The following is a 26432-nucleotide window of genomic DNA, read 5'->3' on the forward strand; positions in this document are numbered from 1 at the left end:
TCGGGATCGGAATTTCAATTTCGATTTCAAAACGGGGCAAACAAACCAGCGAAGGAAGGAATTACAGATTGTTTGAGATCAAGAAGGATTCAGACGATTTGTATTTTATAAAGTGAAGATTTAACACTGGAGAGAACCTTATCAGAATATGAAAGAAACGAATTCCCAGGTATAATTCGCTAGACTTAGGTTAACTCAGTTTTTTGTGGGTAAATTGTTCTATGAATAATTCGATTGCTTTCTTGTTTCTTTTTTAAATTTTGTAGTTTAACATAAAAGTATTGGGATAAGATTGAGTCATTGCTCCACTCACAATCCATGTCATAGAAATGAACAGATATATAGTTTGCCATTATAGAGTTGGTGAAACTTAGAATGTAAAAAAACAAAACAACAACAAAAACTACCTATGATTAGGGAGATTGTAGTAAATCTACCAAACAAATCAAAAATTTACCAGACAGAAGAAAAAACATGAAATTCTGCTTTAAGCTTCGTTTACCTTAATCAGTACCTGCGACATTTCAAAACAGGAACATATTTAACAACATTTTCAATATAAATGAAAGTATACACACAGGTACTGGGTGAGCGAAGGTTTTCTGGAAAAGCAAGATTTTGAAGGCCTACGATGAATTAATACATTTCGCGATAAAAACAACAAGTTATTTTTAAATTAGATAAAGAATGCAGACGTGATCTTTTATTTTTGTCTGCCAATATCTAGCGGACACTTTGTCAGAGCAGGTTATAAGGAAAATACATGGTAGAAAATTTACCAAAGATTTTGTAGTCTGACATCTTTTGTCAACTCTGCCATTTGATTAGGTTGCAACACAGTACACAGTATGTTTTTTTTTTTTCCCAGTTTCAACTAACTTTTTAAGTTTCTGTAATTCAGTAAATACCAATAATTCTAGAGCTCTGATAAGTTAAATAAAACCTTCCAGTATTGAAGAATTATCATTTGTCTTCAGTAAAAATGTAAGCATAATATGATCGAATTTATAATCAAGACAGCATGTGTGAAGATGGACTTTACCATACAATATTGTGGTTGATTCGTCAGCCAGTCAAAAAACAAATAAGTGTTTGAACTTTATGTTTGCACTTTAATGTTAATTGAGGGGGGGGGGGGGGGGGGTGTAGTACTGCAGTTACAGCAAATTTTAGAATGCATGTACAGAGACAGAGTAATCTTGATCTCAATTTTTGCCAGCTTATAGAATCAAGATAGTGGATAGTGACTTTCTTCTGATCAAAATGTCCTGATTAAACAACTGTAACTGTAAATGAAGTTCATCTTTCATCATGGTTAACCTACCTAAAAAAAACTTCATGTATGTATACATATCTCATTTTCTGACCTTTCTTCAATTTGCTTTGAGATGCCAGAGTATTGATTTAGAACTTGCCATGTCAAAGATTTTGTAGATAATTTTGATTAATAACTTACTTTTACAGGAGTTATTACCCTTTGTATGAGATTTGTTATCCATGGTTATGGAGCCAGTAGGGTTGAATAAGACTGTCATATTAGCTTTAACCCTAGCCTTTAACTTAACCCTAATTTATGACCAGGTCTCCAGAATGGAACATGTATGCTAAGAAACCCTTTTTAGTTTTAACTAATAAAAAGAAAATCTCTCGCTTATGTTGCTATAGTGATGCTTTACAAATATGTTCGTTTTCAGGTGGACTTAGTTGAAGGATGCAAATTACCAGTGTTGCTGAGAAATGGAGATGGATGGCGTATGTTGTTTACTATTAAATTCATGCTAAAAGCTTCTTTGAAAATACTCAATATCAAGAGAATTTGAATTCATTTTTCACTACATGATACATTATATGATATAATGTTCATAAGTAATGAGTCATCATCAAATATTTATATAATGAATATGAAATAAAATCCCCAATTCTCATTGTTTTATTTAGAACTATCAGTATGTTAAAGAAAAATGAAAATCTCTATTTTAAATCATAATACAATACAGCTACATGTTCTTTTATGCTTTGACACATATTTTTCATATCATGCCTTGTAGATATGGCAGAAATTTTGGGGAAGAAAGATGTGAATGGAAAAAATCTCTACTACATACATTATGATGATTGTAAGTGATAAAAATGTCATGATACAAGGCTGTATGTAATTGTCATTCTTTCATTTTCTTTTCTTCTTAGAGGATTTGAATGCATTGGTATATCCATACCTTGAAGACAATTAGACACCATGTAAAATTATAACATTGTATTTTATATTCAGTTACTTTGATACTTTCCAAGACAATGTTATCATGAATTTTCCAGAAATTTATGAATGTTGATACTGTAATGCATTAGGAAATATACTAAATAAAAATTTGATCTGAATCGTAGTCAACAAGAGATTAGATGAATGGGTAACGGAGGAGAGGATGGACATTACCAAACTTGTGCAGCCATCCAAGGAAGCCAAGACTCCGAAGAAGGAGGGCGTGAAAACAGGAACAGGGTCAAGGCCAAGTAGTCCAGACAGAGAGGTCGTGGTAAATATCGGATGTGTACCAAAACTTAATGTGACAAACTCTGTCCTTGTCATTTAATGTATGATTCATTCTAGACTAATGATAAAATATGTACCACATAAATCCAAGGATTTCCTCCTGTCTTCTCTGTTGGGGAACTCTTTGCTGTTCCTAGTTTCCTGATGGGGGTGGGGGTGGGGGGGAGAGTTCATATTATTATTAATGAATTTATTTCTCCATGACTCTTTCAGCAAAATGGCTCAACAGGGAACAAAAAATTTAGCAGTGGCAGGAAAAGAAAGGGAGCTGATGAACCTGAGGTATTTTTAATCAACATGCTGTACCTGTACTAAAGTCTAAATGCTGTACACACAGGTTTAATCCTGAAGTTGGTTGTGCTGTTTGCACAAAATTTATAAAAATAAACCACTTGGCCAATACATGAATTCATCTGCTTCAATGCAAAGAACTTTGTAGTAAGAGAATGCAATTTCTAGAGGACTGATACGTACACTCTCTTTATTTTCTAATGCCTGTAGACTCATTATTGTGATTATGAGGAGTTTTTCATTCCAGAATATTGAGTCAACAACTCCTTCAAGTAGAAATACATGTAGCACACCAACTGCAAATCAGATAACTATGGTATGTATTGAGGGACAGGAAATTGAATGTGTGCCTTAGGGATGTCTATTCTGTAAAAATATTTTTAAAAACTTGGCATTGACAAATGGCGTGCTGTTGTGTTCATTTCAGATCGACCCTTTAGCGACCCCCACCAGCAGTAGAAATAACACCCCCACATTGGGCCTCCAACAACAGAACAGTGTAGTGTTGGTGAGACTTCTTTACCCTCTCAGATTTTCTCACTTGTTTCTTTACCAATAAGCATGTAAAATACTGCCGAGTATATGTGTTGTAGGATTTATAATTATCAATTTGGCAAATCCGTCTGTCAAAATGTGGTAGGGCTTGGCATTCAAAGCAAGATATCAGACTTCTGTTCTAAAGATTTTTTATACCATTTACATAGGCTTACTATTTTTTGAACACTTGTAGATCGTTGATTTCACAGAAAGAGGAATTATATCTAAGAAATAATCATGTGTACTTCACCATCAGATTTTAAATGCACTATTAGTATTAACTTGCAAGACCGAAACGTTGTGTTGGAATGTAAAATCTGGGCTCTAACAAACTGGTATCTGAACAGTTACAAAGACTACCAATATTTTCAGAATGAGGATGGCTCGAAGAAACCCAGACAAACAGGAAGTATGGTAGCTCACCATGACGATATTGTAACCCGCATGAAAAATATAGAAATGATTGAATTAGGAAAATACAGAATTCGCCCTTGGTATTTCTCTCCCTATCCTCAGGTAAGGCCAGTTTTGTGTAATTATTCAAAACAATTTTTGCTATTTATCTCCCTTTAATTTATATTATCTATATATGAAATGAAGAAATGGGTGGATCCTCTTATTTTGTGATCAGTGTCCAATACACTTTTTTGTTTGCAGGAATTAACATCATTATCCATAGTGTATATTTGTGAATTTTGTCTGAAATACGTGAAAAGTAAAAAGTGCCTGGAAAGACATATTGTAAGTTTAATATTTACTCAAATTAGATGTATAAGAATAAATCTTCAGATATTTGCCATTATTTGGTCAATCTTGGCAAGGTGCACAGCACAAAGTATGTTCATAATGTCATTATAATGATTCTTTAAAGAATTGGAAATGATGTCATACATGTATTTTCTTTCGTGAGACATCTCTGAATGTTTTTTCCTTTCTTTTCTTTCAGCAAAAGTGCTTAGTAAGATACCCCCCAGGGAATGAAATCTACAGAAAAGCGCACATATCATTTTTTGAAATTGATGGAAGGAAAAACAAGGTAGGCATAGGGTTCATATAGCTGTGTTTGTATATATGTCTGTATGTATATCTATCGTGAAATGATAACTTGCACGGTTTTCATCGTGACAATTTCAAATTTTATACAGTCTAAGAAATTGACTATAAGAGAGTGAGACACCTAGTCATTAGGGCCACACATTGAAAATGCTGAAGCACTGTAGAAATCACATTTTATACAGTCTAAGGAATTGACAATAAGAGAGAGAAACACCTATTGATTAGGGCCACACATTGAAAATGCTGAAGCACTGTAGAAATCTCATTAGTCATCTGCCTGTTCATCATCACTTTCATTGGGAAACGATATCTTGATGAGTTCTCAACATAAGCTTTCATATTTTTAGCTCACCAGGACGACTGTCCAGAAAGTTATTGTCATGACCCCAGTGTCGCTGTCACAGTTTAAGGAAAATACTTTAACCTTGGCTATATATTTTGAACTAAGGGGGATGAGGTTTTGATATTTCCCTTATAGATGCCTCGTGAAGAGACTTTTCTTTTGGTGTCAAGACTTTTGACCTAGTGACCTTTATTGTGGACTTTTACCTACTTTTTAAAAACTTTAACCTGGCAATATCTTTTGAACCAATAGGCATAGGGCTTTGATATTTTACATATAGATGCCTCATGAAGAGAACTTTGTTTTGGTCGAAGATGTTTGACCTAATGACCTTTGCCTTGAGCTTTGACCTACTTTTCCAAAACTTTAACCTTGGTTATATCTTTTGAAGCAAAAGTGATAGGGCTTTGATGTTTCAAATATAGATGCCTCATTAGAAGACATTTCTTTTGTTACCAGAGCTGTTGATCTTAAACTTTGACCTACTTTTCAAAAAACATTAACCTTGGCTATTGTCAGGCATAGCTGAGCTAATGGCAGTTTACATGGAATGAAGACAACCCAAAGAGAACAAGAATTTTGTAACACTTTACATATTTAATGGAATTATTAATCAAGATACAAGTATGAAAATAAGATGTTGATTGGTATGGTTTGTCACTACTGGTTTGTCCTTTTCACACTCCGTCCCTGCTACAAGACGTGTTCTACGAAGACACAGTCCCTTCACACACGTCTTACGGGTCCACAGGTAGGGCACCACACATAACTGAGCTCCGCGGGATAGCAGGTTATTAGGAAATCACAAGAAGGAATACAGAGGCAGACAGGACCTATTCCAGCATACACCAACAAAACACATTATACAACATGAAACAAGCATTGAGGCTTTACACGTACATATGGTACTACTCATTATCACATTTTAGATAGTGATACTGTCTTGGTAAGACATACAAAATACACTAACACTTAGTTACTCATAAGACTTAATACACAAAATTCATACATAATGGCCACATTGCGCATTACCACAAAGAAGGACAAGCTTGTAATTTTATGACTTTATATGCACACTGTTACAACATTCAAACATGTTTCTAAACATAGAAAGTAACTGAATATATTAAAATAGACATGTTTAAACTAATGAGAAATGCCATATAAACTGGGTGTTTTATGACGAATGAAATTAGAGAAAATTACTAAGATAGCAATATAAATAATATAAAAACCGTACCTCAGAAAAGCAGGACCATATAACTAAAAATTGTCATCACAGTGCCAGCCACGTGGATAATAAAGAATTCAATGATGATACAATTTTTAAAAACAGAACAAGAGAAGTATATTGACATCCTTCTCCCTGGACTGAACTGTAGCATGGGCTGGCGGTTTAAAGGTCCAGTGAACTGGGGTTCCAAATGGGATATTTATAGTGATGATAAAACTGAACTGACAACGGCTCAGTACAGGTTGTATGGTACTAAGACTAAAACATATTCACGGAATATTATAATGTAACAGCTATATCTTTTGAACCAAGGAGATAGGGATTTGATATTTCTTATTTAGATGCCTCATGACCAGGCCTTTGATATGGTATCAAAAATTTTGACCTAGTAACCTTGGACTTTGACATATTTTTTCAAAAACTAACCTTTTGAACTAAAGGGATATAGGATAAGTTGAGACACGCTTCCCGATGAGCTATGTTGTTTTCTGACAACTCTTAATACAAAAGTAGTTGACCAATTTTGAATAAAGGAATAAACCCATAAATTTTGAGGTCAAGGTCACAACAGTCCTCCAGTTAGTAATTTAACTATACTTTTTTTGTTACATGATGAGTTGAAAATTTTTCAACTTAGACCATTCATATTTCATACAAAGGTAGTTGACCTTTAAATAAAGAGACCTGCAGTATAGAGTCTGTCTGTGATATCTGTCACTGAGACTACAGTATAGAGTCTGTGATATCTGTCACTGAGACTACAGTATAGAGTCTGTGATATCCGTCACTGAGACTACAGTATAGAGTCTGTGATATCTGTCACTGAGACTACAGTATAGAGTCTGTCTGTGATATCTGTCACTGAGACTACAGTATAGAGTCTGTCTGTGATATCTGTCACTGAGACTACAGTATAGAGTCTGTGATATCTGTCACTAAGACTACAGTATAGAGTCTGTGATATCTGTCACTGAGACTACAGTATAGAGTCTGTCTGTGATATCTGTCACTGAGACTACAGTATAGAGTCTGTCTGTGATATCTGTCACTGAGACATAATATCTCGAATAGATTTCAACATTAAACTTATATTCAATGCAAGATATTTGACCATTAAAGGAAGACAACATATATTTTTGAGTCATGCAGTCAAGGTTACAACAAACCTTAAATCTCTGTTTTTATTGTGCTTTATTATGACATGAAAAATTAAAAAGTTTTAAACAGAAAGATTTCTTATTTTACATAAAAGTAGTTTTTAATCGTTAAAGAAAGACACTATCATGGAGTCATGAGGTCAAACATCAAGGTCACAACAGACCATCAATCCAAGTTTAATACACTTTTATTGTGACAATATCTTGAAAGCTTTCAACATACAGCTTTCATAGTGTACGGATAGGTAGTTATTTACGAAAAGAAGAGATAGGTAGTTATTTACAAAAAGAAGAGATAGGTAGTTATTTACAAAAAGAAGGGATAGGATAGGTAGTTACCGGGGTATTTACAAAAAGAAGGGATAGGTAGTTATTTACAAAAAGAAGGGATAGGTAATTATTTACAAAAAGAAGGGATAAGTAGTTATTTACAAAAAGAAGGGATAGGTTGTTATTTACAAAAAGAAGGGATAGGCAGTTATTTACAAATAGAAGATGCCTATAGATTATGGACACCTCTGTCTGTCTGTCTGTTTGTTAGTCATCAATATCTGGAACAGTATTTAACAAAAAGCTTTCATATTTTATACAAAGGTAATTGATCATTAAAAAAAGACACCTGTAGATATTTTGGTTATGAGGTAAAAAGGTGAAGGTTACAGCACACCTTCCCATTAAGTTTACTACACTGTAGTTAAAGATGGAAATGTAGAAAATAACACAATCACTCCTCTCTGTCATTACAAATGTTCAGGAATAAACTCTGTGTCATTAGCTTCAGTACATGTAATACATGAATTAAGTTCTCGGCTGGTCCTTTTCTGACAGACTTGCTGTTAGTTTTCTAGTTGTTGTTTAAAACTATACAGATGTATTATTCCTGTGTGAGTGAGGTTATAGGACAGAAATTATACTCAATTGTCTTTTCCATTCCAGGCATATGCTCAGAACCTTTGTCTCCTGGCCAAGCTATTTTTAGATCACAAGACCTTGTATTACGACACAGATCCCTTCCTGTTTTATGTCATGTGTGAACAAGATGTTAAGGGTTACCATATAGTAGGCTATTTCTCCAAGGTCAGTAGAGCAGTCCTCCATTACTCATTTTGGTGTGTAAAGTTACTAAAACCTGAACAAGTTCATTTAACAACACTTGCTACAAACAAACTTTTTATCAAAAATGAAAACTAAATTTAATGTTTTTATAAGTAAGGCCAATTCAGCTTAATTAGTAGATTATCATCCAGGGTCACCAAAAAGTATGGGGCGGGCGGGAGGATTTTAATTTCTAATTTTTAGTTTCTGAGAAAAATATAAATGACAAACGAGTTTTTGTCTACAGAAGTGTATCATTTAATGCCAGATGGATATCAATCTATGCTTATTTCATAGACGAATTTCAGGTTAAGCTTTAATTTGAAACACAGAAAGATACCAAACTTCTTCAAGATTTACGGCCGTAAGAACCCGAGAAATTAAGAAACCTATATCTATAATTCTATTTTCTTCACGTGGCTTTTCACGTTGCTATACCAGAAATGTAAACAAGAAGTGTAAATACCGGAGTCGGACATAAATAGTTTCTGGAAATTGCAAGTTTAGCAAAATAAAAAAATTCAGGGAGGGCCGATTTCTGAGAGGAGGGCGGGAATGATAATCTATCAATTAAGTTGAATTGGCCTAAGATGAATACAATTTACCGAATGGAATGTAATTTATTCCCATGATTTCTCAGTCAATTCCAAAACAGTGGGGAAAATCTGTGTAGGGAGGGTAATTTGTTTCTCAACTTTTGAACATTATAGAAAATTTCAAGTCCCTTATTTTGTAGGGATTTTATATTTGTATCAATACTTCAACCAAATTAAGCCAATAAATAATATATCAACCCATGCATCTATTTTGTGATGGTATGAAGTGTCTTTAAGTGTAAATATGGAAATGGTTTTGGATGTCCTTGGGGACTACTTGAGACAGTATCATTGATTATTGTTTGCTTACAGGAGAAGGAGTCGACGGAGGACTACAACGTGGCCTGCATCCTGACACTGCCTCCTTACCAAAAGAAGGGATTTGGAAAACTCCTGATAGAATTCAGTATGATACATCTATACTGACTAGAGCAACAGAAACTATCACTTTGCATATTATCAGTAAACTCTCTGTTGTCAATAGCTTGAGATTTGAAAACAAAGGAATACTTGTGTCATCTTAACAACTTCAAAATGACTGCTGTAAACTTTTCACCCTGTATTGTGGTCCCACACTGAGCTTGAATCTACTGTATTTAAAGCATTAGAATAATTTTAGGTTTATAGAAATCTATAATAATCCCTCCTCTACTCCTTATAATCTAATACAGTGAAAACTGTCTAATCTGACACCTGTGCAGTCTGTTTCACTGGGCATTCCGACCTTTATTTTTATTCTCAACTTCACATTTTGTTTGTTTTTTACACAGTTTATTTTGACACACTGTATTCCGACAAAGAATTTGTATCTCAGTGCATGTCCGATTAGACAGGTTTCACTGTACTTATGTCTCCCAGTGCATGTCGGATTAGACAGGTTTCACTGTACTTAATGTCTCCCACTGTATGTCGGATTAGACAGGTTTCACTGTACTATGAACCCCAAGTTCGTGGATTTAAGAAGGACTGATTAAAATCCCATGAAGAAGTTGGCATGACAAAACACATCTTATTTTTGTTATTCCTTTTGAATGCTTTTGTTGAAATTTATGTAGCGAGTCAAATTCGTACACATGAAAAGTTTATGTCCAATGCATAGACATTAGACAAACTTAGCAAAGTTTACTCAAGTCTTTGTCACAGGTGAGCTACAATTAATCCATCCCAAAGAAAACTATGTATTGTTTCATGTTATATCTCGACACCAGGTTGGGCAGTAATTGTATACCCTGTAGTCCTTTTACATATATGTACAGTGCTCCCTAGATATGTCACCCCCTGTTGAAATGCCACCCCTGCTTATTGTCCGAAAATCCTAAAGAACACATTCCTTCTCATATTCTTCACCCCCATTATAATGCCAACCCCACACAATGCTATATGCCATTGATTCTTACAAACAAATGGTCAATTTTCAAATTTACCCTTGATAATAATGCCTATTACCTTGAACAAAAGTTGGCAATATATTGAGGGAGCACTGTATATACCATGGAGACCTCATACATATATAGTTACAGAGGCAAGCAGTTTATTGTGAGTGTACTTGCAGAACTTCATGCTAATTCTACCATTTTATCGTCTAGGTTATGAGCTATCTAAATGTGAGGGGAAGACCGGCTCACCCGAGAAGCCTCTGTCTGACTTGGGTCTGCTGTCCTACAGGAGTTATTGGTCGCAGACCATATTAGAAATTCTCATCAGCATGACGCCAGCGGAGGGAAATGACCGACCTGTCGTCACCATCAAGTAATTTAGTACCTTTCAAGCTGAATTGTTCTTGGTTCTTTTCTTTCTATCCCAACTTAAAATGTAGCTCTGAAAATGGCATTATGATTATTTTTATCCCCTTGTGCAACTAGTTGTGAAAGGAATATAGTATCACTATTGTGTGTGTGAGTGTGTGTATGACTAATTTTTAATTTGGCAACAGTAAACATAAACATTTTTTTTAGCTACTGTACCTTTTGATGTGTAAATTATAAACTTAAATTAAAATTATTTGTCAGCCTCCTTTTCTCCAAGTAAATGAGGGAGAGGGTGGGTTGCTGCAAATTCATGTACATACAGATATAGTGCAAATATTAGTCATACACAGTGTGTGTGTTGAAACATTTGCATATAGGGTATTTCATTGTTATGTAAACAGCACAAAATAAAACACCTTCAATTTCAATTAAGGATTTTGAGAGGTCAAAGGGTAATGTTAAGACACTGGTTCAAAGCAGGGACTGCAATCAAATAACATACAGGATGTAACAAAAAACCCTCAGTAGCTTAAAAAAATATTTTTGCAATAACATATCTACAGCTTCATAATTGGCAAGAATGATGGCAAAGATTTTTGACCAGTTGTGGTAGCTAGTGGTTACGTTGCTTTGCAATCACGAGGCCCAGGTTCAAACGTGTAAGTATTGAAGAGCCATTTCTAAAACTTCACTGAGTTATGAAGGGGAGTGGTACATGATTAAATCTTTTTAGAAGCCCTTCTGTCTTCACAGGATTTGATCATGTGACTGCCCCATTGCATATCTCCATGACATTTTCAAATGGTTTTTTATTTCTTTCTCACTTTGAAAATAGTGAATACATGTACATGCATCTAAATATATTTTACAGCGACATTTCTGAAATGACGAGCATCAAAAAAGAAGATGTGATTTCCACTCTACAGCATCTGAATCTCATTAACTACTACAAGGGGCAGTACATCATAACACTCTCTCATGAACAGATCGATACCCAGAACAAAGCCATGGAGAAACGCAAGATACGCATCGACCCCAAGTGTCTCCACTGGCAGCCCAAAGACTGGAGCAAACGGGGCAAGTGGTGAGAAGTGACTTCTGATTGGCTGAATATGTGATAAACTAGTTGTGAAAAGGTGTTGATTGGCCAGTGACTGCACAACCCTGTGTTTGTTGGTTTTGTGCTTGAGATACAGTGCATTACAGTTTATTTGAAAATTTTTGCAGATTTTCAAACCTATGATTTTAATAATATCTCAGTAGCTGAAATGCTATGTAATTCCAATAGCTAAGTGATGTTCACTTGCTAAATAAACTGACTACTAACTATCAAATTCTTGTCAGTATATAACGAGAGCATTGAAAAATATGTCAACGTTCCATACCACCAAGTAGAAATATTAATTACCCCATCATACAACAAACTGTGCCAAGAGGTCTGGTGAAAGGACCTGTGAATGGTAGTCGTAAATTGACGGGATATCCAGATAAGTAAATAAGAATAGAATAAGGTGGCTGATGGATTGTAGCTTGGATAGGGCAGAGGACTAGTAATGCAGGAGTTCTGGGTTCGATTCCCGGATCAGCCAGTCTGACTCATTCCATATGAAGTGGTATAGAATTTCGGATAGGCTGTGGACTTTGGCCTAGATAACTCCTTGGTAAAGCATTTGACTGGTAAATGCAAATTTGATTTCCTGATCTAACCACCTATTTTTAGATCATTCCTCTTCCTGTTATTTAATTTACATGAATGTAATGGCTGTAGAAATTATGGTAACATTGTAACTTTACATCAGAGGCAATGGAGGCCAAATCTTGCTGCAACAAGGTAAATAATTAATTCCAAGGAACAAATGTGTATATCCATTCTTTAACATTGGCAAACTTTTAAGGATCCAAACTGGAAGCCACTCAAATTCCCTGATATGCATTCAATAAAATGCAATAATTAAATCCTAATGATATCAAGATTCAGCCATCTGACGTGATAAGATGATCCTATGAATTTTCTACAGTAAAACACACTTATAGTTAAGTGCTAGGGATGAACAATTTTGATTCATTGTAAACATAATTTGTTATATCCAACAAGTTCATAATGAAAGGTGAAGAGAATGAATAGTGATCAATCTCAAAACTCCTATAAGGAATACAAATATAGAGAGTTGGGCAAACACAGACCCATTGATACACCAGAGGTGGGATCACGTGCCTAGGAGGAGTAAGCATCCCCTGTTGACCAAAGAGTGGCCTAACAATCTGTATGAAACACTCAGTTAACATTTGACCCAATGATAGGTTGTATTGGCAAACTAGGTCATTATAACGACCAAAGAATTTGCAAAATGCTGACTTTAAAGAAGACTGTTGAAATCCCTGTAACATCAACTTGGTTGTCATTAGCCTGCCTTTTAATTTAAAAACTGATCATACGCAGAACAAGCTCGTGTATCGAATCAGTTGAGAGATATAAACACCACATGCAGGTGATAATGGAATATTGCTACATACATATGGTTAACGATGGAAAAGCCGAAATGATCCCTTTGTCGAGATAATATCTAGTCGAGTTGTTAGTTTGTTGTAAATATTTATTTTCAATGAAATATCCAAATGCAAAGCAGATGTGTTTTAAAACTACAGGCAATGAAAATCACTTCGCTGTAAGGATGAATTAATTATAATCATGTCTGCTGTAACCATGTTTTACTGTACATGTGACTTGGTGTGAATATCCGTTCAGCATATGCCATTACGAGAGGGTGATTACGAGGGTTCTCAGATGAGAAAAACATTGAATGTTACCTAGACAACAGAGCTTTGACCAGATAATTAAGTATGGTATATGAATATTGTTTTATATACATATGATATATGTGATTATGGTATTCATCTCAGCTTGGCTATATCCACAACATACTTTTGCACTTTTTGAATCAGCCCTTTAGAAACCCCAATTTCTTTGACCAAATCTAAGTTTTGACTTCTAAACAATTTTACTAACAAAACAAGATCTTCCTCCCAATACCGGTATCTAATTCAGCAATACCAACTTCAAATTATCATGTACATCTTCAAGAGACATAAGAACTGCCCACACATAATAGCCACTTTGTTGTAACCAACCTAGTGCCTAAGTGTGCATAAACACAATTATGGCTGATTAAATTCCCGAAGTGAAAACAAAAGATATAAATTTCTTTGTACCTTATTTAATTGTACTCAAAGGAGACATAAATAAACATTTTATACAAATAAACAATAAAAATTCATGTACAAAATTTACTGTACATTTAATGAGCATGATTTCTATTTCATTACAAAGTATTGCCAACAATTAATCATAGCTGTAAGTCCATAGTTATGGCCAGCGACTGACCATGGTTTTCCACCAATTAACATGAAAGTAAATTTTTTAATCATAAAGCCATTTCCATTTTTTCATAAACAAACAGATAGAGGTCCACTTCATGAGACAAACTCTTGATATATTAGGTAAGAAAGGAAAACAATGCATTTCCACGCGACACAATAAGCTTGGAAAATCCTAGTCCTTATATGATAATCTATATATTACACATTTGTATTGCTAAATGCATATTATATTCATAGAGCAAATTGCTCAAAAAAAATGCATCTAACAAGCACCAGAGGACTAGATGAGTGTTACAACCAAGCTGGACGGAGTCATCAAAAGCAATGGAAAAAGAGGGGGGGAAATGGTGGTGTAAAAAAAATTGCATGCCATTGATTGGATGGAACAATGATATAACAATTATATGGGTATTGTAGCTAAAATGAAAAACATCTCAAAATGTTGATTAGTACCCTGAAAATACTGTTGTGATGAGTTGTAGAATTACACAAGAGATCACACTATGCTTTTATACAATTAAATTTGTATTTTACATAATTGGAGTTCTGAAGATATTATAAGGCACACGATATGAAGTTATCTGTTAGCAATGCTTGTGTATATAAATTTCTATCACAACCCTGCATTGTTATCACATGTTAATGTTGGAATGTAAAATTTCCACTTGGTTAGAAATATATAAGCTTTGACAGAGTAAAATGACAACCATAATCATCCATCATCATCTAACACATTCAATATGACATTCAATCTTGTATTTTATCATAAATCAACTGCCTTAAATTTGAGTAAAGAATTCCGAGATGCATGCATGTGCATGAGTTCCTCATCATATAATGATGTAGGAGTGCTTTGAGCTCCACAGGAAGAGAATGGGTGTACATTACATATAGATATGAAAGAGAACACCAGGTAAATTTTGCAAGTACATGTGCCATTCAAATACAACTGGAATAGCTGTTTAATGTATCATATGTAACAAGTAAGCCTACTACAAAAGTTTAAGTACATTTTACACTCTAAGTTTTGTAGTATAAAACATTGTCTACTATAGTTACATTCAAATCAAGTATTCATTTACTAATGTAAAATGACGGTGCACAAGAATTCACAGACTTTGAAGCTCATACTTTAAACATCATGTGGGGGGAAATGATAAATCTGATGGCAAAATACAGTGCACAGTCAAGTTAATTGACTTCACGGCATTTTAAAGTAGAAAAATCAAAAAGGTAAATAAAAAACTGTTACCATGCTTCATGCAGGTATATTAGCAGCCATACCACACACATTTCTAATTAATCCAACTCTTAAATTAGTTACTGAAGCATTTCTGTTTTATCTGTAATGCTGCAGTGTGGCTACATTAATGTCACCAAGATTATGGACAGAATTCTACTAGTGAGGAGTAGTAAAAGAAATCAACATCTAGCACCTGCAAATCTTCATTCAGGGTTTTAAAAAAAACAGCACAGAGGGAGAGAGAAAGACAAATAGACTGAAAGGAAAAACGTTTGTGAGTTTTCTTTATCGAACCTTTTGTGTGCTGAAAGAAGATTCATATGTCCAGTTTAATGAATATGTAAAATACTGAAGCAGTGCAAGCTAGAGACACTAAATGTGAAGCATGCAAACAATAAATAGAATATCAGATGTGACCAATCTTATCAACTACTGGCACTCCAACAAAGGAAGCCATTTTTATACCAGGTCCTGTGATGACACATGCATTAACACCTTGTCCCCCTGCTGGAAAAAGAAAAATCCACATTCAGCTACAAAGTCATCCAAAATAAAAAAAAAATTAAAAAAAAGAAAAAAGAAAATTTAATAAAAGAAATCAATTTAAAGCTATAAGAAAAATACTTTCTTAGGTATTGTTAAATTGATATAAAAATTGTATGGTGTTTTAAATCTAAAAGCTACATTTGACCAATTTTAATGTAATTAAAATTAACCAATTTGTCGATTGTAAATACTACAGTAAAACTCTGATATAGCGAATTTCTGCGGACACTCTATAAAAATTCGCTATATGCGTAATTCGCTATATGTTTATAGCGAATTCATGATTCAAATATAACGAATTCCTTATAAAACTGATTTGTTCCATATGTATATTAAGTTATAATAGAAAGCAGCAATCGATATACTTGCGTTTGCATTGTCTCTAAGAGAAATTAAGCCTAGACATTTTCAAGAAGGAATATTTTTATAAGAGATATGTACACACTGATTTATATGTGATAAGTTATCTTGATGGATTATTTAATCACACAAGCACATGTTAAAAGAAAAATGTCAACACAATTATGTGTAATACATACAAACAGTCTATGTCTTTTTAAAATACCGGTCAATTGTTGACTGCGTCGTGGGTTTTTTTCCTTGTTTTTTTTTTCTTTCCTTTTTGTTAATAAATTTCTCAATAAACATATATGTAAGTATTGTTTTGTGTTAACATCCTCTTTTGAAAAAATACAACAGAAATTTTGTAATAATTAAGTGTGGATCCTTTATGTCAAGCATTATGTCAATATTGTTAAAAATCACAACGAGATTGAAACGAAAAAATCGTTATAAAAGGTGATTTTTACGATCATTTTTAATTCAAGGGGAATAGCAATTTACTTCGTTATATCCGTAAATTCGCTATATCCGTGTTCGTTATAGACGCAGATTTTTATATAGAATATATAGAGAATTTGCCGGGGAAATTGATTTCACTTCGCTATAGCCGTAATTTCGCTTTATCCGTGTTCGCTATATTCGAGTTTTACTGTATATAATTTGTAGGATACATGATGTTAGTGAATTCCATTCCCCATAACCTTGGTAACACCACCTATCATATAGAATTGTGTGACATCAAAAACAAGAGCCCCCGGTGAACAGAATTAACCTGATACAGAAACACAGCCACCTTTTACTTTGTGCTTAATTAATGAATTCCCACCATCACACACTATATAAAACATCAAGCTAATACAAGAGTGTATATCAAACACACCCATACTCGTACCATACTGAATTCTCCTTGGGGTCTTTTGGTTCATTGTTGAGGACTTTGGGGGCTGGTGGGGTATTGTTGACTGGTTTTAGAGGGGGCCCAATCCTGCCACCCATTGCTGTCTGTGACCGAGTTAGTCCCCCTTGCGGTAGCTGCCTAGTGCTACCACTAGGGGGCGTGGAGTTCCTGCTGGCAAGGATGTGACGTCCTTGTGAAACCTGATTTTGTGATGGTTCACGGATCAACCTGGTGGTTGCAGTACTGTCTCTTGCTCTTCGTGGTGGAGGAACAGGGGGAGTTTTATTTGGTTGTGAATACACATTATCAGAAGTGTTCTTTGTAGGAGATTGCTGCAGCTGATTGAACATACTGGGGGGAACAGATTTAGGTCTCTCAATTCTCTGAATCCGGGCATAATGGTTATCGTCACTTGCAGAGTTTCTGAGTGGACCATTTGCTAGGTTACCACTGCTACTGAAGTTGTTCTGAGGGGCATCATATGCTCTAGACCTCGTGTCATCAATGCTAGAATAAATGTTCTGCTGAGAATTTGTATCATGCATGCTCAGTCTTCTGTTGTTGTCACTATTGGATGGATTCTTCACAGAATCACTGTTTGGGTAACCCTGTGAGGGTTGATGAGGTCCATTATGTATTGGCCCAGGGAATGAAGAGTATGGATTTTGCTGAGGTCGGTATTGGGTGTGAGGGGAATGTCCGAGTTTACCTGAACTGTGAAAGTTTTGGGGTCTACTGTGAGAGCCCTGGGGTGTAGAGTTTTGGGGTCTATTGTGAGAGCCCTGGGGTGTATTCCCTCTAGCAGGGGGAGGTTTATCAGACAAATTCTGACCACTTCGTTCATGTCCAATCCCTGACCTCACAGACATGTCATAGTTGTTATGAGGACTAGATGACTGAAGATTACTAGACACAAGTCTGTCGAGTCTGTCTGAAGCTGTTGTCCTGTCAGAAATGTTACCAGGGGTTGGCGGCAATTCACGAGAATGTGTAGAATGACCGGAATAATTCTGGGACTGTGGTGAGTTTCCAAATGAATAGTGAAGTGTACGGGAGGCGGTGGATGGGGTAGAACTGGCAGTATAACGATCTCCACTAGATAAAAGTGGAGAGCAATGATTGAGATCCTCAAAGGATCCATTATTTAGTCTGATATTGCTCCCCGAGGACACCGCAGGGGTGGAGGTTTCTGGATGGCCCCTGATGCTGTGCGGGGGAGTGGGATATTCCTCTGTGCGACTGTCATGACCACTACCACTGCTGCCACCAGATATCCTGGACATTCTAGAGAGGTCAAGGTGAGAAGACACAGCTGCCACATCAGGTATGGATGAAGAAATGCGAGGGTTTGATCCGCTTTGTGGAGGGGTGGATAAATGTAGTGGTGGAGCAGGGGCTTGTCGCTTCCTGAAGTTCCTCTTTCCACTGTTGTCTGAATTTTCACTGCTTTTAGATTCAGTGTCCTCCTGGCTTCTGGATTCAACTGATTTCTGTGATGATTGATAAAATAAAACTTAATCATAAATACATGAATTACAAATGTTCAATATATCAGAGAAAAATGAGTGTACTTCAAACACTGACAATGGACCCTGGTAAACAATGTCTTACACGAATCTGTTTTATCTCAATAAATATACAAAGGTTATCAATATTGGTACACTGTATTTTAAATGTTCTCAAATTTAAGCATAGAAGGAGGAGTATGCAATGGAAGGCAAAATTATTTAATACTTAAATGTACACTCATTCTTTCTCTTGTTGCTTTGTTTTTACAGGACCAGAGTTGTCATTGCATACACTAAACGAGCTTGTGGCTTTTATGAGTCAGTTATATTTTACAAAACGGACACGGGCAACAAAAATATACTACAAAAAATTAGATTGATGCAGAAATTACCCAAACCTTGTGAATAAAAAACTTTAATACTGTGAAATCCTTAATTTAGAGTTTAAAATAAACAACAACTCTTCAAGCATGTAATCAAGTCCTAAAGAAAATTGGACCCCACAAAATAAAGGAAGATTGTACAGTACATCAAAGCCTTAAACTACAGTAAAACACACTTAAAACAAACACACTTATTTCAAATTCACGCTTATTGCAAAGTGATATTCATATTCCCCTATGAGAGGAAAATAATTTTTTTGGATATAATGACATTTGGTTACAACGAATTATTTTTTTGCTGACCCTGGAGGTTCCCTATAACCATGTTTTATAGTAGTATCTGGGTGAGAAAAATGTTTATGACAATATGAAAGCTGCTTACTGCTGTCTTTGAGGATCCTTTGTTGGCTTCATGAAGGAACTCCTCTAGTGTCAACATTTCGTTCGTCCCAAATCCGCCGTCATCGTCATCGTCCCCCAGCACTGCTGGGTGTCCCAGGCCTGAAATACACAGCACATCTGTAGTTAAATCTAATCGTGGGTCATTCTACGATCCACAAAATGATAGGATCTCACCCCAAAATAATACACAATATAGCCTTCAATAAAAGGACCTCAGTTTCTTCATAATTAACAAAATAGTTTTAAACTTTACATGAGATGTTTCTTGTTACAAATACTCATACTGTGTATTAATATCATATTTACATGCAATTATGAATTTGTACTTTTTATGTAACTCATGCCTAACATGTCTTTTAGTTTCAAATTTCTTTTTCTTCTGGGTCTATTTAAAAAAACAAATTATAAAAGGAAATGAAAAAGCTGGATGAAATAATCTAAATTTGTGATGAAACCTAAGTGATGGATGCAAGCTCTAAAAATCTTAATTTCTATCTAAAAATTAGCAACCTACAAAGTTGTCCTTCATGCTTTATGGTAGAACAAAAATAATAAGACAGGAAATGCTTTCTGTGTGTTATACATGTATATCCAACAATTACAAACTACTATATGTGTTCTTTGTTTCAGTGGGATCCATATTATAGCACCTTTAGCAGTGAAGTCTGAGCACTGAATAAGGTTACACTATAAAATATGACAATCCCTGTTTATCCATTATATACAAAAGAAACATAAATCCTGATACATCAAACAGTGCATCAGATCCAATTACCCCAGACAGTTAAAACAAGTACACATATAGCATTATATCATGAAGTAAATTGATCATCTGATAAAGCAATGTTAAAATGTGCTGAGGTGAAGTTGTGAGAAAGAAAAAGATGATAATTCTTTTTAAGTAACAGTTCATTATTATATTCCGCACACATACTATCCAACAAACTGTGGTGTTTGTCAATGAAAAAAATAATAAAACATGACAAATTGTTCACACTCCCTACACCATAACAAAGCTCTAAATAATGAGGGAAATAATACATAATCAATGCATGCAGTAAGCCAAGCTTGTCCAACTTCTGCTGTTACCTGGTAACAGATTGGTAGAATTACTAGAGGAAAATGAATCTTTGTCATGGTTACTTCGCGTGGAGTCTGCTAACAGATCCTCTGATGATTTGGCTCCTAGGAATTGTGGGAAGAAGAATCAACACATTAAGAGCACGCACACACAAACAGACAATACATCTAAATATTACATGTACACACTATGAAAGCTGCCAGTAGTGTCTAATCAAAGCTCTCTACAAGCCAGAACAGAAAGTCAAGGGAGGTAACTTTTTATAAAATAACAATCTATTCATCTGGTATCCAAAGAAATCAGAAGCGATATGTGAACTATTAATAAATTAATAAGCACTAATTCATGTTGATTGAATGTGGAAAAAAATCAGAGTAATGTCTATGCTGAATGGTAAAAAACAACAGAAAGAGCAATGAATAAATGACAAACCAAAATCCATACTTTAATAAAGTTTAGAACTCCGAAACAAAACTAAAGTTACCTAAATCTTAGAATTAATGAACAGAATTTCAAACTGGGTTATCAAATCTACAAAATTAGGAAAATGAGAAAAGAATGCCAATGAGAAATGGCCAAAACAGACATAACCTAGAGGATTACCTCTGGATGAAAGTGAGGCTCCCTCAGCAGTTTTATCGGACTGATTGAGGGCACTAGCTGATTTGGCCAAACTGGAGTTTTGTTTTGCTAGGGATGGCTCATCAGTTAAGTTCCACATGCTAGCTGGGCGACTCGATCGCAGCTCTAACATAGGAAAGGACATCATTTATGAATCAATTCAATCACTGTTTCCCAAAATATCTCATGCACAAGAGACTGACCACATCATGCAGATACAACTTATTAGTGCCTGTATACAATGAGGGGACAAATAACAATGACGAATAACAATGGCCAAAGATGTAAGGTACATTGAAAATGCTTGTTTTATTGTGATCCAAGTGCTTCAAATGTTTTCTTATTAACTTTGATTTGTGAGACTGGCAAATGAATTTTGTGATGCGAAGGAAGAAATGTGCTACACATATCACTCTATTTCTGCAGCTACTACATATACATTTAATTAAGAATTAAATCAACAGGTAAAAATCAGTAGACAAACTGTTTTTTTAGGGTTATATTATAACTACAGTCTCTGACTTGTTTTTACTTGCTAACATTGTGTTAATCTTTGGTCACATGCTCTAACTGATTAATATATCATGCAGTAAAAATCACTTCCAAAAAACATGTAAAATACTTTAAAATGTTTATCCTTTTTTATCAAACTTTCTATAAAAGACTTATTCTCTGTAAAAGTAAAGAGAGGCTGCTCTAGCAAATGCCATCCTGTGTCAAGGGAGATAACTCACCTGGTCTACTATCAGTTGTGTCACCTAGCAGAGAATTTTCTCCAGTTGATTCTGCCAGATTTGTTCTGCTTTTACTTCTAGGATGCTGGAAAATGTCACAATAATAACATTAAACACCCAGAAACATGTAATCAAATGTAATGGCTTTAGAAAAAGTGCATATTATAATACACAACTTCCATGTTACCCAATAGTTATTTCCCTTTGTTGAACTCTTATGCACGGTGAGGCACAAAATATGTTTTCATCCTCACGCTGTGGGTACAAATGCTTATCTCTACATTCATATATTGCCTAAAGGATGATTACCAGATGTCATGCAACCACCTGAACTGCAGGAACACACAAAATTTGATAATGAAATCGCTCAAACAAAAATCGATAATCACCATCTTCCTTTGATAAAAGTATAACTCGTATAGCAGAGGAAATAAATAATAATTTCATATCTAAGTTAGTGGCCTAATTCAAATAAATTATTCTTGATATGGTCGGCTTAATGTATACCAATGGCTGATATAAACAAAATTTAGGCTTTCAGAACTTTTATCCTATTTACATAGCCAGTCTATACTGTATTCATACATCTTGTACCCACCAAAGCATTCAACAGAATACTGAACGTATCTCCATCACAAAAGAGCTGATATCTCGTAAGTTGCATATTGAGGACAAATGATAAGCGATGCCTGTTGCCTAAGCATAATCAATTATTTGTTGAATAAAATATTGTTTAAACTAAACTAAGGAAAAATGACTGCAGTTTATTCCTCAACTCCTATCATTCGTTGTTGTGCCCTTTACAAGGTAATGTAAGTGATATATACAAGGTTTTGACGACACTTTAAATTCATCAAATTTAAATGAATGTATATTGTATTGATAATGCTTCAACTTCAATTTTTTTCGCATGCAATTTACATGTAAAATCATAAGTGGTCCAGTTTATCCAATTCATAACAATCTCTGTCAAGAACAATAAAAATACATATATCAATCCAAACAAAATATGAAGTGATTAAAAATCAACTTATTTTCAATACAGTTCTTACTTTGGTTGCAAAAATTCTCGCTGCCTTTCTTACTATGCGGGCTCCCAAACCTCTGTTCCTGGAAGAAATCAGACCAATGTTAGATATTTTAAAAACAGGAAAAGTAAAAGTCATTAATCCTGCAGAAATAAAGAATTCAGCACCACGCCTGCTTCTCTTATATTTTTTCTGATGTCTCCTTGTTTCAAGTCTAAAATAAATTCTAACCCCCTAAAAATGTCCACCATGATCATGAAAAATAGCTGCATTATCTACAACTAAAACAAAAATAAGGAAAATCCAACATAAAACCAATGCCCCAGCTACCGTGTCAAGTTTTCATCCACAAATATTCCACAAGTTCTAACACATCAGCCTCAAAAACACCTCCCAGTCTACAAAAAGCATAACACACTCACCTTCCAACCTTGGGCTGAGGGCTATATTGGTAATGAAAGCAATTCTAAACTCATTTGTCAACTTCTTTTTCTTTAATTCCTGTATAGTCCGGAAACTGATATGTCATGTTGCAAAAATACACATGCAGTCTCTAGACTCTGTGCAAACTTGATGGACATTTTTTTTAAACCAAACACAACATTTGCTGTTGATTCTTCTTTGAAAAGTAAATGCAATATACATAAAACAGTCTCGTTTAAAGTGAGCATTTCACAATTTATGGTCATTATAACAATCTAATTTACTAATACAAAATGTCATTGGGTAAATTGCTGTCTGATGTGTTTCATACCAATTGAGGCTGTTCTTTACACACTGATTTTGACAACAAATTACCAAGTTCATCCAATCAAAAAATAGGGCTCACGGCGGGTGTGAACGGTCAACAGGGGATGCTTACTCCTCCTAGCTACCTGATCCCACCTCTGGTATGTCCAGGGATCCGTGTTTGCCCTACTCTTCAATTTTTTATTCTTTATAGGAGTTATGAGATTGACCACTGTTCGTTATCTTCACCTTTATAGGAGTTATGAGATTGACCACTGTTCGTTATCTTCACCTTTATAGGAGTTATGAGATTGACCAATGTTCGTTATCTTCACCTTTATAGGAGTTATAAGATTGACCACTGTTTGTTACCTTCACCTTTATAGGAGTTATGAGATTGACCACTGTTCGTTATCTTCACCTTTGTATAAGTTATGAGATTGACCACTGTTTGTTATCTTCACCTTTTCATATCTATAGACAAGTAGATGAACATAAAGATTAAACTCTGTTCTGTAACCATGGAAGTTGTTGATAGTAACCATGGCACCTACTTTTTCTGGTTGTCCTGTCGTTTATAGTGCTCCATTATCTTCTCTTCCAGTCTCTCCTTTTGCCGTTTCAAGTCATTCATCTTCTCTCTATTGGGAAATAGAAAATGCACATGCATTCAATGATTAATTTGAAAACTTTCATGCCTTCCTGAAAACCTTTCCTTTCCTGTTTACATTAGTTTTGTTAGTTTGAACCCTTTAAGATGACCACCAGTCTTTCTAACAGATGACCACCAGCCTTTCTAACATATGACCACCAGGCTTTCTGTCAGATGACCACCAGCCTTTCTGACTTACATAGAACTGTAGTCTGTTAATAAGGAGTTAACACATGTATTCTAACAACAGATAAATAGGAGCGAGTATTTCTATTTCGCGAGTGATGCCTCTTGCGAAATTACACGATAATAAATTCCTCAGGTATATTTAGGAATCTACAGTATACTACATTTACAAAGATCAAAAAGATTCCCCGCAAATCACACAGTGATCCGTGATTCATAACTGCAATAAGCAATACTGGTGATTAAAGATGTTAAAAACTCAGTGGTCCAACTTACAAGTAGGATTTCTCCTCCTCATTGAATTGCTCCTTGCTGTTAAGTATCTGGGACAGAAGGTCCTGGTTTGAATTTAACAGGGCCTGAATCTGCATCAGCAAGTTCTTATTGTCCTCTTCCATCTTTTGGTTCACTTGATATAAGGTCTGCAATGCAGATTTGATCAATACTTAACTGAGCTCCCAAAATTCAACTAAGGTTTGTTCATTTTACACTAACAAGAAATGGTCAGAATTTGAGGGTGCTGTACAAGCCCCTATGACTTACATCATATTTGTGGGCCAGACCGTTGATTTCCAGTTCCATGGAGTGGAGTTGGTCCTTCATCTCCCCACACTGCCCCTGGAGGTCGGTGTTTCTCAGCTGAGCCTGATTAAACTCATTTTTCACTCTCTTGTGGTCAGCCAGCAGGTCCCTGTAATCTGTCCGTAACTTCTCATACTGACCAGCCATCCTGTCATGTTCACTCCGTAGTGATGTGTTCTCCTCCTGTAAATTTCTCATAGACTTCAGCTCCATCTGCATCTGGTTCAACTGATCTTTACCATGAACACTGCGGGTCAACTGCTCGTGAAGTTCTTTGTTTTCATTTTTGATAGCTTTGTGTATCGACTTTAATGAACCGTGTTCTGATATCAGAGCTTCGTAGTCTGCGGTCAACTGGTCATGAATTTTCTGTAATTCCTCATGGTCCTGAGCCAGTTGTTCATGCGAGGATTGCAGCTCGTCATGGGTTTGGATTAGGTGTTGGTGTTCACTTTGTAACTGGTTAATGTGGCTCTGTAGATTAGAATTTTGTCCCTTCAGAGAGGAGCAATGGGAATTTAGGGTGGAGTTCTCTACCTGAAGCTTGGCATTGGTGGACTGCAGGGAGTGACCTTGGCTCTGTAGAGAGGAGTTTTCTGATTGGAGTTTGGAATTCTGGCTCTCCAACTTCTTCAATTGTTCATTCAGAGCATTGGTCTGTGATTTCATGTTCTTGTTCTCTGCCATCATTGTTGCATTCTGCAAATGAATTTGAAATCTGAATCTGTGACCTATACTTATCAATTGTGTTCTGATTCTTGATTATAAATGCTTCTTAATTCCGTTATCTTATATATTATACATTTCCAATGTTAAAACCTTGATGTCTTTACCAGCTGAAATGATGGCCATTCCCTCATGAATGTGACTATTTTAACATTGAGTATATTCCAAAAGAAATGAAAATATGATGTAAATATAATCAATGAATTTCATTTTTGAAAACACATGAGAATATGAAAATTTCAAGCCAGCATACTTTTGACGAATGCTTCATGAAATATGTTGGCATAAAGCGTCGCCAGTCTTCATGTGTTTTCAAAAAATGAAATTCATTTTTTAAATAAAATCACTATCAAATTCGTAAATACACAACTCAAAATTTCCCAGTGGATTTACTTACTGCTCTCTCTACTTGCACTAGGTGGTCTTTGAGTTCTAAGATGTCTTTAGTGGTATTTTGACTGTTGCTGCGGTGGTACGGTGGTGCTCCTCTCAGTAGACCCACAGTCTCTCTTCTACAAAAAGCATTTGATATCATAAAATTTAAAGATTTTTTAAATAAGAATAAATGTTACAATTTCTGCAAGCACAGGGGACTTAAATAGGAGCCTGGCTTGTTGTTTGATCTAAATTTTGTGTTGGTAAATAAATGAGGAAGGTTTATTTGATAATGGTGTTTCCTTAATGATGTGTACAAGAGTATAATATTGACCTATACTACAAGTTGCCGACCAATATTTAATAAGGATGTGTCTTTAATGATGTGTACTAGTGTTACTGTGTATAATATT

At 35.2% G+C, this 26432-nt stretch overlaps 2 protein-coding genes across 8 annotated transcripts in view; one reads left to right on the forward strand and one right to left on the reverse strand.

Moving 5' to 3' along the window:
- Positions 1-29: 29 nt before the first annotated feature.
- LOC125651408 (histone acetyltransferase KAT5-like) lies at positions 30-11934 on the forward strand. Its single transcript, XM_048879978.2, has 14 exons — positions 30-169; positions 1695-1752; positions 2049-2117; positions 2383-2531; positions 2762-2830; positions 3087-3155; positions 3267-3347; positions 3749-3892; positions 4034-4117; positions 4323-4412; positions 8103-8243; positions 9170-9263; positions 10444-10606; positions 11477-11934. The coding sequence occupies exons 1-14, from the start codon at positions 149-151 to the stop codon at positions 11691-11693; spliced, it is 1449 nt and encodes a 482-aa protein (XP_048735935.1). The 5' UTR covers positions 30-148; the 3' UTR covers positions 11694-11934.
- A 1870-nt stretch (positions 11935-13804) lies between these two features.
- The window catches only part of LOC125650285 (girdin-like), a 46495-nt gene continuing 33867 nt past the window's right edge, over positions 13805-26432 (reverse strand). Inside the window, exons 17-27 of one of the 7 annotated variants that reach the window (XM_048878441.2) lie at positions 26042-26156; positions 24880-25617; positions 24613-24758; positions 24053-24139; positions 22794-22851; positions 21742-21826; positions 20990-21133; positions 20395-20490; positions 19286-19404; positions 17007-18502; positions 13805-15733 (exon numbers count right to left, since the gene is read on the reverse strand). In XM_048878441.2, the coding sequence (XP_048734398.1) occupies positions 15715-15733; positions 17007-18502; positions 19286-19404; positions 20395-20490; positions 20990-21133; positions 21742-21826; positions 22794-22851; positions 24053-24139; positions 24613-24758; positions 24880-25617; positions 26042-26156 (3103 nt within the window). In that variant the 3' untranslated portion in view covers positions 13805-15714. Of the gene's footprint in view, positions 18503-19285; positions 19405-20394; positions 20491-20989; positions 21134-21741; positions 21827-22793; positions 22852-24052; positions 24140-24612; positions 24759-24879; positions 25618-26041; positions 26157-26432 lie in introns of all 7 variants that reach the window. The other 6 variants (XM_048878440.2, XM_056166257.1, XM_056166258.1 and 3 more) reach the window with 6 other exon arrangements.

This window comes from Ostrea edulis, chromosome 5 (genome assembly GCF_947568905.1).
Source record: "Ostrea edulis chromosome 5, xbOstEdul1.1, whole genome shotgun sequence".
Taxonomy (NCBI): domain Eukaryota; kingdom Metazoa; phylum Mollusca; class Bivalvia; order Ostreida; family Ostreidae; genus Ostrea; species Ostrea edulis.

Excerpts from the sequence above, each read along its gene's own strand:
- LOC125651408 (XM_048879978.2), top strand. The coding sequence starts at position 149 with ATGAAAGAAACGAATTCCCAG. Across the intron at positions 170-1,694 it reads TGAAAGAAACGAATTCCCAG|GTGGACTTAGTTGAAGGATG; the intron begins GTATAATTCGCT and ends GTTCGTTTTCAG. Across the intron at positions 1,753-2,048 it reads GAGAAATGGAGATGGATGGC|ATATGGCAGAAATTTTGGGG; the intron begins GTATGTTGTTTA and ends CATGCCTTGTAG.